The sequence below is a fragment of the Nyctibius grandis genome, chromosome 5 (assembly GCF_013368605.1).
Source record: "Nyctibius grandis isolate bNycGra1 chromosome 5, bNycGra1.pri, whole genome shotgun sequence".
NCBI classification, from domain to species: Eukaryota; Metazoa; Chordata; class Aves; order Nyctibiiformes; family Nyctibiidae; genus Nyctibius; species Nyctibius grandis.
Genome location: NC_090662.1, coordinates 65,283,601 through 65,296,153, shown reverse-complemented (window position 1 = coordinate 65,296,153; position 12,553 = coordinate 65,283,601). Strand labels below are relative to the sequence as shown.

Below are 12,553 nucleotides of genomic sequence, written 5' to 3'. Positions count from 1 at the left end.
GGAGTCCAGTGCAAGGAGTGCTGCAATAAGGAATCTTTCTTCCTTGTATGTACCATCACTTACTGTATCATGTTCTGGGTTATGTCCAGTAGCACCGAGATAAAGTTTAAAAAGGGGGGAAATGCCAATGGGTAAGTGGGTGCTACTACAGATGAACAGCTAAGTTTATTAAGGCTGATGAGTAGCCCCAAAAGCTTGACTTTTCAATATGCTAAACTTCCTATACTTGTTAATCAGCTTAAAAGCTTCAAATTCCATCAGACTTGCCAATGTGAGTTTACATCTTTTATTCTGAAGGACACTTACACTGCAATCAAGATTAAGAAATCATCAGCGTTTTGGTGCACAAACGAGTGGACTCGTTAACAATGGTATTCATTTTACATTTATTTTTACTGTTGCCTGTAACTACTTAACAAAGTGTTAAGGGAATACACATATTTCACACATGGATTTCTGCAGTTAAGAGAGATGAACAAATATTTTATCAGTTCTAGTTTTCACAACATAAGTAAATTCTGGTCACTGTTGTGAAGTTTGAGCTTTGCTTGATCTTTCTTTTAGACCCAACAGTTCTGTTTTCAGTTCTCCAGGCTTAGGAGGTATTTCAGGTATACTCTGTTAGAAAGGGAGAAAGATGTCAGTGCTGTGGCAGAAGAAAAACAAAACCAGTAAATTAGCATACTCTGTACAGAGAAGACAGCATTATAGCTAAATTATACTACCCTCTTTTTTGAGCAGTGTATAATTCTTACATGCAAAACATCTTAAAAATTAGCCTATTACCTTTTTGTAATTTGACTTTTATTTCAAAGTAGAAAAATATAATTTGGAAAAAAAGGAGGAAAAACAAAGAATGGAGAGTTTGTTTAAATGAACAAAGCTGCTTTTTGCCATTTAAGAAATTAAGTTTGGTTGAGATGTCTAGTATTGCTTTAAAGCACCAGCTGAAGTTTCCACACATTCTTTCTCTTAGTGACAGAAGAAAAAAGTTTCACTGCTTCTACCTTTCAGGTTTAGAAATAAGCACTAAAACTGGATGTGAAATTTTAAAAAGGAAAAGATACCAGATGACATTTTAAAAACCATAACTCCTCAAAATTCTTGCTCTTTTAAAGAGGTGTAGATCATTAGGTCATTCTGAATAAATATGCCTATTTGCCTGTAATGAAGTATGACAGTAGAGACTTAAAAATACATAAATTGTTATGCATCTATCAATGATTTAAGCCTCATTGCTTAAATTTTCACATGATAGCTCAAGCATGGTGATTTTTAAACTCACTTCTGATTTTAAAATAGCAGTGTTGTTTTAAAAAAAAAAGCATACAAGAGCAGGAGGACAAGATGAGGCTTACAAGACAGAAGGCCTCAAAGAGACCCAATCAACCATTAAAATCTGTGGTGGGTGGTCTCAGTTGGAGCTTGGTTCTCTGTGACTGTGATTTTTATAGTGTTGACCCTCAGTCTGTTATTGTGTCTAATGCAAACTTTTGGTCATCTTCATTTTCGTTACTGGAGGAAAAAAACCTCGCTTTAAATCTAGTATAGCCCCTTCTTGCCACTTTTGCACGCTCTTGTCAAAGAACAACTTCCCACCGTAGAAACTCCTTCTGAAATACGTTTGCACAGCTTTTTTATTTTTGGTACCGCATTATTGCCGGTTTGAAGGCAGCTCCCAAGAGAAGACCTGGCTACCTCGTGGCTCCTTCTCCGAAGAGAAGACCTGGCTAGCTGGTGGCTCCTTCTCCCAAGAGAAGACCTGGCTACCTGGTGGCTCCTTCCTCAGAGGCCGATCATTTTTGCAGAGACCTTTCTAACACAAAAGCCGTACAGGAGACCCTCCATCCCGCAGACACGCCACCAGGCTCCGTAACGCAACCAGCGACCGGAGCCGCCCGAGCACTTACAAGATCAGGCCTGTAGTACCTGTGCACGACGTCGGCGCCGGCGAACATGGCCAGCATGCTGGCCGCCAGCGCCTTCAGGTAGGTGGGCCAAGGCACGCCGGCGGGCATAGCTGCGGGCAGGGCCCGGGAACGCGGCAGCCCCGTTCCCCCTCACGGAGGGGCTCGCACAGGGAAGCCCGGAGGCGAGAGGACCGCGCGCGTGCCGCGGCCCCAGAGCCACCCGCCCCGCGGCGGCACCTCCGCTACCACCGCACCGTGCCGGATGTGCGTCATCTCCTCCGCCTCCAGGGCGGCCGCAGCATGGCGGCGGCGGTGCCGAGGCCCGCCCCTCGCGGAGGAGTACCTCGCTGTGGGTGACTCGTCATGGTGTAGGCCCCGGAACCCTCAGGCCACTGGGGGCTGACCGCGTGGCGGGAGGCGGCCCTGCGACCCGCCGGGCGCAATCGAGTCTCCCGCCTCCTCCCGCGGCCCCGGCGGCAGCTCCCCGCCTGGCGCCGCGGGCGAGGCCGCCGGTACCAACCTCTCCGCCCCGGCGCCGGCACCGCCCCCTCCCCGCGTCCCGCCCTCGCCGGCCCGGCCGGCCGGCTGCGCGCTCCCATTGGCCGCCGCCGCTCACGTGACGCGGGGCTGCCCGGCAGGTCGGTTGGGGCGCTGAGGCGCGGGGGAAGGGGGTGGCGTGGGGCGGCCGGTGACAATAGCCCCGGCGGCGCCGGGAGACCCCGCGCCCGGGCATGGAGGCCGAGGAGTTGGGCAGGTACCGGCGGGGGCCCGGAGCCGCGCTCGGGCCTAGCGTTGGGGATCGCCGTTTTCCTTCTCCTCCTTCCCCCCCTCCCGCGGCCGGGGGGAGCCGGGGCCGGGCTGTAGCGGCCCCTCTCCCCTCCCCCCATCCCCGAGTCCGCCCTGGGCACAAAGCGCGGGGGGGAGGGAGGCGTTCCTGGGTGGGGTGTGGAGGGGGCTCAGCGAGATGGGCCCGGGGCCGTGGGGGTGGACGGAGGCGTTGGGCTGTGGGGGAGCGCGGGGCGCGATGCCGTGTTTGTGTGTCCCGGGTGGGCGCCGGCGGAGGTGCCCGGAGCGGGAGCTCTGCGTGGGGGGTGCGTGGGGCTGAGGTGGATAAAGCGGGACTGAGTTGCGGGAAGAGGGTGCGGGGGGTGCGTGTGTCTATATGGGGGTGGGACAGGGGGGAAGGTTGGTGCGTGCTGCCGGCGGGGAGGATTGCGGGCGGGGGCCTGGGCGGGGTGAGCGCTGCCGGGGGCGGCGGGGTGTTGAGGGTGTGCGGGGCCGGTGAGGCCGCAGCGTGTGCTTGGGGGCGGCGGGGTGTGCGGGAGGGGCGGGCAGCCCCGGTGCGGAGGGGCGGCTGGGTTTGGGGCGTGCGGTGGGGACGGGGCCCGCGGTGTGTTAACACACGCGTGCGTGCGCGTGGATGCGGTGGGGACCTGTGTGCGTGGGCTGGGTTTGTAAGTGATTTAATATTTGGTTTTATTCCAGTGAGCGTATCTTTCTTTCTCTTTTCGTTTTCTTTCATTTTTAGCTTGAACTGAAGGGGGGGTTAAATCACTACCTTTTGCTCATGGAACTGAAAATATTTATTTAAATGTTCCATATGTCCATCAGTAACAAAATACTGTGGTTCTGAACCCGTGCAAGAAAAAATATCTAAAAAAAACGCATCTCGAGGGTTAGAGGTGGGGGTAAAAGCTCTATTTCGTCTCGACCCTGTGGTTAGGGGACTTGTCCATGATATGGTGCAAATTTTCCTCTGTTTGAAGGGAATTTTATTCCTTTCGTAACAAGGAGTCTTTATATACACATAAAATAAGAAGACATGTATTGTAAGAAGGCTTCTTGTTAGAGACTGTTCTTGGATTAGATGCTTTTGTGTCTTTCTTACTCTGTTTGCTCTGTATAATTAAGCTTTTATTACATTCTGAACTGGATTGTACATGTCTCAGTTGTATTTCCTAATACAAATCTGAGGATCAGTTTTGTTTGGTTCAGTAACGGCATAAGGATTTTATATAAAATGGAACTCTTCTGGCGTAGGGAGATGAGGTATTTACTGTACTCTGAAAATCTCCCATGACCTTGTTAGGCAACTTCCCCAGGAATCTGACAGACCTACGTTCAAATTTATTCTGGAACAGGGCAAGTATTTGATTCAAAGTCAGTGGCTGGATTACAAGACTATGGGCTATTCTGGCATAAATCAGATTTACAGAGGGATTCTTAAATGTTCTTACATACTCATTGCATCATAGAGGATGGTCCCTCCTTTTGAGATATTTCAAAATATCTCAAAATTATTTGGTGTTTTTATGAATAACTCTGAGGTGATAAAATTATTTCCTGAAAGTTTACTGTTCACAAAATCTTTTCTGTGTATTCGTATGGCAGAAGAATCTATGGACAAGAAGGCGGCTGCGTAGGTAGAAGGGAATGGCCGTATGAAGCAGAAGTATGTGTTGGGGTGTGAGGGCTGTATGTGACTAATAAACGTGTGGAGCAAAAGAGCTGTATATGGAAAAATGTATTTGTGGATGGAAGGGGACTGAATCTGTGTGTGTGTCAACACTTCCATGTAGAATAAGTGCAATATTTGTGTTGGGATCCAGTGTGCGATAACCGGGTAACATCTGCCACACCATTTGTTAAAGCTGTTTAACAATCTGCGTAGTAACTCATGCTGTGTGTGTTCATAATGCTTTGTAGCCCAGAATAATTCATCCATTCTGTATCATATCAGACAAAGTAACTGATGTAACATTAAGAAAATCTAAAACTTGGGAAACTTGAATTCCAGAGAGTTTTAACTCGCTTGTGTTGTAAATTGTCGGTGTGTTTGATAGACAGTTTGCCTTGGTGATGTGTGCTGCAGAGTGTTTTTTCAGAGAAAAAAAAGGGAAAAGCTCTATGCTTCACTTACAAATGTTGTGATTCTTTCACATTATCGTAATCATGAGAGAACTGTACTGTTAATGTTGGGTTTAACATCCCCTGATACCAGCTAAGCAGTCAGACTGCTTAGTGGATTTGAATAATTTACTGCCTTGTTAATAGTTGTTGGAGAATGTAAGTGCGGTACCTGCCAGCCTTGATAAAGATTGATGTTTACACTCTACTTGGTACGTCACTGAATTTCTAAATTGTTGATAAATTATGTCTTTTTTTTTTCCTCCCTTTCTAAGATACTACGCGTATCTTCAGCAAGCTCAAGCTTTTTACACATTTCCGTTCCACCGAATGATGACTGCAGCACCCAACGTGGAAATCATGACTGAGCAGCCGACTCTAGAGGGCATTCCAGAGCCAAACATTGCTCAGGAGCCTCCAAAAGGTAGTTTGACTGGGCTGTGCTAAGTGCATTAAAACGTTAGTAATCGATTGGGGAAAAAAACTGTTGCTCTTGAACTGCTTCTTTGGACCTATTTGATTTCCTTTTCTTGATGCTCTCTGAGGAACTATTCATTAATTGCATTCTTTAAGTAACGTTTTTTACCAGACAATTAAAAAGATAAGAAGTAAACCCAGGTGACAGTATTTACATTGTTCAGTCTCACAAAATTATCTTGTTGCAGGAAAAGCAGATTTTTGCTTCAATACATAAACATATAATTTTTAGCTGATTTCATGGGTTTTAGTATTACATTAGAGAAGTTTTCTTTTTTTTCAGTCTGAGTTATTTTTTTTTAATTTCTGTAAGAGAAGTACAGTATAATACTATTTATTTGAAATATTTTTGTTTACGTGGTGTTTTAGTATGTTGTAGTAATCACCGATAGTGAATTGCTTATTGACACTAAGGATTATTTGTTTTTAGTGAGGCTTATTTAAACAAATACCAACAATTATGGGAAGTGTCCTGTATGTGACACAAGTTTTTTTACTTTATGCACTTGTACATTGCCTTTCTTTTCCCCCACTAGGATTTTGTACACTTAGGCTTTACACTAACCATGCCATGAAAAGATCCCTTGTTCTGTTACTGTTATGCTTCCTCTTTACCACATATAAAAGGCAGTGATCTCTGCCGTGCTTAAATTGCGATTCTATAGCAAACATTGACACACTGAGTTTCATCTTGCTTTCGATTATAGATACAGGTCAGAGCTCTCTGTATCAAGGTAATGTATCAGCCAGTTCGTGCAATGACTTTGTTAAAGCACATCCTTTGATAAGCTTCAGTTTTATTTTTCAGTTGTAATACTTGGCCAGGTGAAATCATAGGAAGAAAACCTCCAGTTTAAAAAAGTTGCAACTGCTCTATTCACTCACTGTATTATTCACTACAGCTGGGATGCATCTTAAGTGCTATGTAGTTAGGCTTCTTTTGCACCTGTATTTACTGGATAACGTGATACCACCATGAGCACACTGTTTGACTGCACTTTCAAGTATTTTCAGATGACTGTAATCTTCTGTTACAAAGCTGTTCATTAATATTTTTGCAAGAATTGAAACTTAAGTAAGGCCTTCAAAGGCAGGGCTTGAAGATTTACCAAATGTGTGTGAAATTTACCAGAGCATATATTACATTACTGTATGATACACTGGACAGTATCTATTCTGTAAACAATAAATTGTAAATAGCTTATGCAGCATTCAGCCTATGTGTTTGTGTTCCTGACAAGCTTGTACCTTACACTGTAGGTAATCTTTGAGAACTGTTGCTTTTGATGTGGTGTTCAATTTCTTCAGTATGTTAGATAATCTGTAACAATCAACTTTCATATTTAGAAGCTGAAGTGTGAATAGTAGACTAAACTTACTATTGCATTCCTTGGAACCTAAGCTTTCATGTTCTGGCATATCCTTAAAGAAATGAAACTGTTTGCAAAAGATTGTTGTGTACAGCGTGTAAACAACATAACCTAGTCATGAGGTTATTCTTGGTCTGTATCCTAAGACAGCATTGTGAGTAGTGTGTAAGTCTTGGTACAGAGACACCCAAGCTAGCTCTGAGTTGAGCCTGCAAAACTGAGATTCATCTGATAATTGTTCAAATTAATGAATTTTGAAGGTAAGTTTATTTGTCTGAATTCTTTTTGTGTCCATACATTTAGCTCAGTCTTTTTGAATATCCACACTACGACATTAGAAAGGTACAAAAAGGATATTTGCTGTGTGTTTCAGAAGTTAAAAAAGGAGGAAGGAAAAGGAAAGCCAAAGCAACTGAGCCAAAGCAACCCAAAAAGCCTGCTGCTAAAAAAGAAAAATCAGCCAAATCAAAAGGCAAACAAGAAAAGATCACAGATACTTTTAAAGTCAAAAGAAAAATAGACCGTTTTAATGGTGTATCTGAAGCTGAACTTCTAACCAAGACTTTACCTGATATTTTGACCTTTGATCTGGACATTGTAATAGTAAGTAACTCACAGTTGCAAGATGAGGTAGAAAAGTGAATAGTCTATACTCACTGATTATGATTTACATTCATTCTTCTTACTTATCTATATTGCTTATATGGCAAGATCTTGCAAGATAAAGTCTATAAACTGTTTCCTGTGTGTAGAGCTGCTTTGCTTTTTCTGTTAAAAATCATAGTAACCTAGTTCTGATTTCTGAGAAGTCTAAGGCTTATGCATAACATATAGTCATGAGAGACCGTTACTTGACACTTTGTTTACTGGAAGCGCTACACCAGTGCCTGTAAAACACACTGCGAGCTGCTCTTTTGACATTGCGTATCTAAATGAGACACTGCTATAAAATTGTCAGTTTTTGAAAATAATGATGGAAGGTGCCATTAACACAGTTTTGTTTATTGACAGTAGCTTAAAGAGAATTGAATAAGCATCCTTACTGTAACTTGATTAAATTCCTGACTAGCAAGCCATGTTCTTATCATTAAAATGGACTGGTATCTTTGTAGATTGGCATAAACCCTGGCTTGATGGCAGCTTACAAAGGACATCATTACCCTGGACCTGGAAACCATTTTTGTACGTTTTTGTTTTCCTTTCTTATAGAATTTGCAGAACTTTTTACAAATTTGTGGCATTTTAATTAAAGTGCTTTGGTTTTTGGTTTTTGCTTTTTTTTTTTTTTTATGCAGGGAGGGATTTTGCCTTTAACCATCCAAGAGTGATTTAAATCCCATAACTACTTCTGTCAAATATCGTACATAAAAAGGAATAAAAGAGGGATAATGAGTGACTTTCGATGCAGGTTTAGAATTGTCCTGTAAACACAGTTTACCAGATTGTATTACCGAATAACTTCTTGGCCTGTTAGTGTGCGAACAAAAATTAAATCTCTAGTACTTGAGTTATCAAGGGTAAGTCAATAGGCATCAATATCTGATATAAAATAAAACTGCACACATTTTCCCAAAAATGCATTTCAGCAAGCCCTCTTCTGTTTGCATTTACTCATCTCTGCTAAACAAGCTTTCTAACTGATGAAAAAGCAAAAACCATTGCCCTTTCCCAGCAGGCATATGTGTCTAGCATACCTGATGCTCCAGACAGGTTCCAAAATCCAGACAAATTCCAGACAGTCCCAAATCCGGGACTCTGCAAGCTTCCCAGGTCATGAGGAGCTAGCTGTGGTTAATTTGTGTTTAAGAGACTGGCAGTGCACATCACCCAGACTATACTTTTACACACTAAATATGAACGTGAGATGTCAGCCGGTTCTGTCAGAGAGGCCTGGTGCAAGGAGAAGCGATGGCAAGGTTGTAAAAGAAAGCTGACACTTGTTGTATTTGCAGCATTCTTTCCCACAAAAATCCATAGTGATCCCGTTCGCTCCCTGCTTAAGTGAATCACAATATCTAAAGCGCTTTCTGAACTTTTAGAATAAAAGTCTGGTTTCCATACACAGGATCATGGCGAGGAACTCCTGCGGTTCACTAAGGATTTTCTATCCTCTTGCAGCAGATAAAGTAATTTTGGCTATTTTAAACTTTTCTGGATAGGCCAGTCGTCTTCCCAAATTAACTGATGCTCTGTTAACATAGATTCTTCCTTGAGCATTCCAGTACTCGGATAGTCGAGGGGTTTTTTTGGTTTTGTTTTCTTTTCCTTAAAAAAAGGTAAATGCATATCTTCCTACTTCACAGGGAAGTGTCTGTTCATGTCTGGTCTAAGTAATGAACAGCTGAACCATATGGATGACCACACCTTGCCATATAAATATGGGATTGGATTTACAAACATGGTTGAAAGGACAACACCTGGAAGCAAAGACCTCTCCAGGTAGGATAACAAGGGGGAATATCATGCTTGTTAATGAATTAATAGTTGTGATTATAATTTTGAGTACTTTCTCTTTCAGCAAAGAGTTTCGGGAAGGAGGGCGAATTCTGATGCAGAAGTTACAAAAGTATAGACCTCGTATAGCGGCTTTCAATGGAAAATGTGAGAACCTTGATTTTAAATAAATCTGTTCTGTCAGTAGATTTTTTTTTTTTTGTCCACTTACCCTATCTTCTTTTCATTTTAGGTATTTATGACATTTTTAGTAAAGAAGTTTTTGGAATAAAAGTTAAGAACTTCGAATTTGGACTGCAGCCACACAAGGTGCCAGATACAGAAACCGTAAGTATTGATACTGAGAAACAAAAACAGGGCAGTCCATTTTGGGTATTTCAAAAATAACAAAGACTCAGGACTTGCACATACATTACGATAATGTCAAAGTTTGCCCAAAGTATGAGGGATGTGAAAGGCTTTTACTTAAATAGAGAAAGGGGGATAGTGCAATTTTCAGACACATCTTTAATGCAGCTTCTTCAGACTTGCAGGTTTTATTTGGGAATTGGTGTACTATGGTTAGCAGGTTAGTGCATTCTCTGAGGACTATCTAAAATATACATGCTTTTACCATAACTGTCATCTGCTTTCATCTGATTCTCTGTGTCCAATTTCCTGTATGTTTGTGTTACTGAATTTTGATACCGAACATGACCATGGTGCTAGTAGTGCCACAGTGGGGGAGAAAGAATAGTAAGTCTGTCGTTGTGCTATTACACACTACAGCGACAGCATTACTGGATCTGGTCATGCCCAAGCACTTCCATCAGACTCGGTCTTCCTAAGCCGATTTGCAGCTTGAAATTAAATTGGACACTTAAGGTAAAACAAACAGTTTGATGAAAAGTGCATTAGTCACAGACCTCTAGTGCTGGAAGATATCTCAAGAGACCGGCTGTGTACCATCACAAACAGGTTTGTTTAACCTGTCATTATGAACAGGTTAAGGCAAAGGCTGCCAACACTACCTGCTAAGGTAGCTTATTCCAAAGCATCGCTACCTTGGCAGTTCAAAAGTTTGGGTCAGTTTTTCTTTTTATTTCTATCCCAAATTACTAGTGCTGCAAGTTTAAGCTCGGTTTAAGCTGTCCTTCTCTAAAGGTGAAGTGTTGCCATCAGAGCCTGAAAAACTGTTGCTGATAAAGTGTTTGCTTCTTAAGTAGCTCTTAAAGACTATTGCACTAGATGTATTTGTAAGAAAGATAAATAATCCTCTTTACTAGTACTTGTTCATAAATACTGCATGGTAATAGAAGTATTGGATACAGTTCCTTTTTCCTGAACTAACTTTGTCTTTAGTTAGGGCTGTTGGCACAGAGAGAGACGCTTAAGTTGGCTTCAACAACGCTAACTCCAGAGTTTCAAACCCTGGCAAGTGTGATGCAGACTCATTTGGCCAGGAAGCCGGGCTAATTAACCTGTGATCCCTCCCCCACTGGTTTGGGGTGTTTGCATGCTATTACGTACTCCTCTGGGGACTTTCTGGCTCAGAGCTCCGCTTGCTCAGGGAGCTCGGGAGTGTGCTCCACTCTCTGGCATACACTTGCGAATTGTAACACATACTGGTGCTGCTTCTCCTGCAGCACATAAACAACTGGTGAAAACTGTCCTCGCTTCAGCAGCTGATAATCAGCCCCTCTCTTTAGGGCAAGGCATCTAGGTGGCCAAGAAAAATGAAAGGCTCCTTTTATCCTCTCCCACAACCACCCATGGCATTAGTTGAAGTTTGTACAAAGGGTTAAAACAGTGAGCTTGACTGTTAAGTTATTCTCGATGCAGTAAACACTAGCTCATGGTTCAGGGATCAGTAACACTATTTTTCTTGCTCTTTGTCTCAAGCTCTGCTACGTTATGCCATCATCCAGTGCAAGATGTGCTCAGTTTCCTCGTGCACAAGATAAAGTTCATTATTACATAAAGCTGAAAGACTTAAGGGATCAGCTGAAAGGCATCGCACCAAACACAGAGGTGCAGGAGGTGCAGTACACATTTGACTTGCAACTTGCACAAGGTATGGTGGCTACTTTATTAGTCCTTTATTAAAATGTAGTCTACTGTACAACAAAACTAGCAGTTTCCCAAGCACAAAGAAAGAAAGAATTTAAGGGAAGAGATGTGCCATCATCTCTAAATCGTGTGGTGTGGAATTACAGATTCTACTCTTTTTAGTACGGTCTTAATTATCTAAGGGGAGCAGAAATTATCTTGTACAATGTGTGGCTGTTTTTTCAAGTGTTCTCTGATAAAAGTGCACTTTGATCATTTTTGTTCTGAATACTTGGGGTCTTCTCTTTCGGCAGAGGATGCCAAAAAGATGGCTGTCAAAGAAGAAAAATACGATCCAGGTTATGAAGCAGCGTATGGAGGAGCTTACTGTGACCGTGCACCGTATGAAAGCGAACAGTGCAGTTTCTCTTCAAATGGAACTGGTAAAGTGTGGTGCTTGGGGCGTTCGGTCTGTAAACCATTGCTTATGAACACATACTTAACTTTCTACCCTTTCAGCAACTAGCACAATTCATACAATACATTTGAAGTGTAGCAGCAGTTAAACTTTTACATAATTGAGGGAATGTGTAGCTTTTGTGAGAGGAAGAGTCATTTACTTTATTTAAAATCAATGTCTGCAACTTCAAACTCTTTTTCCCAAACTCTGACTGACTCCCAAAATCTGACAAACAGACGCAACTAGGGACTTACACAGTAAAGCTCTTCAGCTACAATGACTTGTGTAACTGCGTTGTGCTTTTCAGAGCAAAAGAGAGGGTGGGTACTTCATTTTTTTTTCATTCCTAAGGAAAGCAAAGCCAGAGAATTGTGGAACAGGTAAAATAACAGTGCAGCTGAGGTGGTCCCGTTGCTGGTGGGCCAGCTGAAGGAGCAGTATTGGAAGGATGAGTCTAGTAATCTAGCTGTAACTAAGAAGCTGGGAATTTTACTTCCCAAAATACCACCAACTGTCAATAGAAAAAAATAGGAAAAACAATGGCAGAAGCAGTAACTTTGGAGTAACCACCTTCCTCCGTGGTCTTTAATTTTCAGTCCTAATCTCAGTCAGGTTGTGAATTGAAATTTGCATTCTGTCTGCTCTGCTTTGTCAAAGAGAATGTCCTTTTGAGAAGAAAAAATTTATTCATAGGGAACACTGTGAAGTGAGGTATTCTTTTAAACATTTAGACTCTTAATTTATATATATATGCAGAAGAAATTTGAAGAAATAATAATTTGAGGAAATTATCTGGATCTACAAATGTAAATGCTCAAAAGCAATGAGTTTGAACTGCAGCCTGAGTAGGTGGTTGAAAAATAGACAGAAAAGATGGAAACTGCAAATATATATATTTATTTTTTATATATATATGTATATTTTTAGGGGTTGTACTGGGGGGTTGG

General features: G+C 42.3%; 2 protein-coding genes across 8 annotated transcripts in view; one reads left to right on the top strand and one right to left on the bottom strand.

Annotated features, from left to right (window-relative positions):
• Window positions 1-367: 367 nt before the first annotated feature.
• On the bottom strand, window positions 368-2,448 carry UQCC6 (ubiquinol-cytochrome c reductase complex assembly factor 6). 3 transcript variants are annotated; one of them, XM_068401625.1, is made up of 2 exons: window positions 1,911-2,241; window positions 368-618 (listed from the first exon to the last, which is right to left on the bottom strand). In XM_068401625.1, the coding sequence occupies exons 1-2, from the start codon at window positions 2,016-2,018 to the stop codon at window positions 523-525; spliced, it is 204 nt and encodes a 67-aa protein (XP_068257726.1). In that variant the 5' UTR covers window positions 2,019-2,241; the 3' UTR covers window positions 368-522. The 3 variants fall into 3 exon arrangements, 1 of the variants encoding a protein (XP_068257726.1); XR_011048240.1 differs by lacking the exon at window positions 1,911-2,241 and adding an exon at window positions 2,254-2,448 and having other exon boundaries at window positions 454-618; XR_011048241.1 differs by having other exon boundaries at window positions 454-618; window positions 1,930-2,022.
• A 43-nt stretch (window positions 2,449-2,491) lies between these two features.
• Window positions 2,492-12,553, top strand: part of TDG (thymine DNA glycosylase) — a 13,271-nt gene continuing 3,209 nt past the window's right edge. For 2 of the 5 annotated variants that reach the window (XM_068401126.1, XM_068401125.1), the window contains exons 1-9: window positions 2,559-2,664; window positions 5,093-5,241; window positions 7,038-7,267; window positions 7,777-7,846; window positions 8,968-9,103; window positions 9,183-9,265; window positions 9,351-9,445; window positions 11,000-11,171; window positions 11,461-11,589. In XM_068401126.1, coding sequence (XP_068257227.1) covers window positions 2,642-2,664; window positions 5,093-5,241; window positions 7,038-7,267; window positions 7,777-7,846; window positions 8,968-9,103; window positions 9,183-9,265; window positions 9,351-9,445; window positions 11,000-11,171; window positions 11,461-11,589 — 1,087 coding nt within the window. In that variant the 5' untranslated portion in view covers window positions 2,559-2,641. The other 3 variants (XM_068401122.1, XM_068401121.1, XM_068401127.1) reach the window with 2 other exon arrangements.

What these genes read in the sequence shown, in the direction of transcription:
- UQCC6 (XM_068401625.1), bottom strand. Translation starts at nt 2,018, where the DNA reads ATGCCCGCCGGCGTGCCTTGGCCCACCTACCTGAAGGCGCTGGCGGCC. An exon ending in GGTACTACAGGCCTGATCTT is followed by an intron (nt 619 to 1,910) that starts GTAAGTGCTCGG and finishes CCTTTCTAACAG; the next exon opens with AGTATACCTGAAATACCTCC.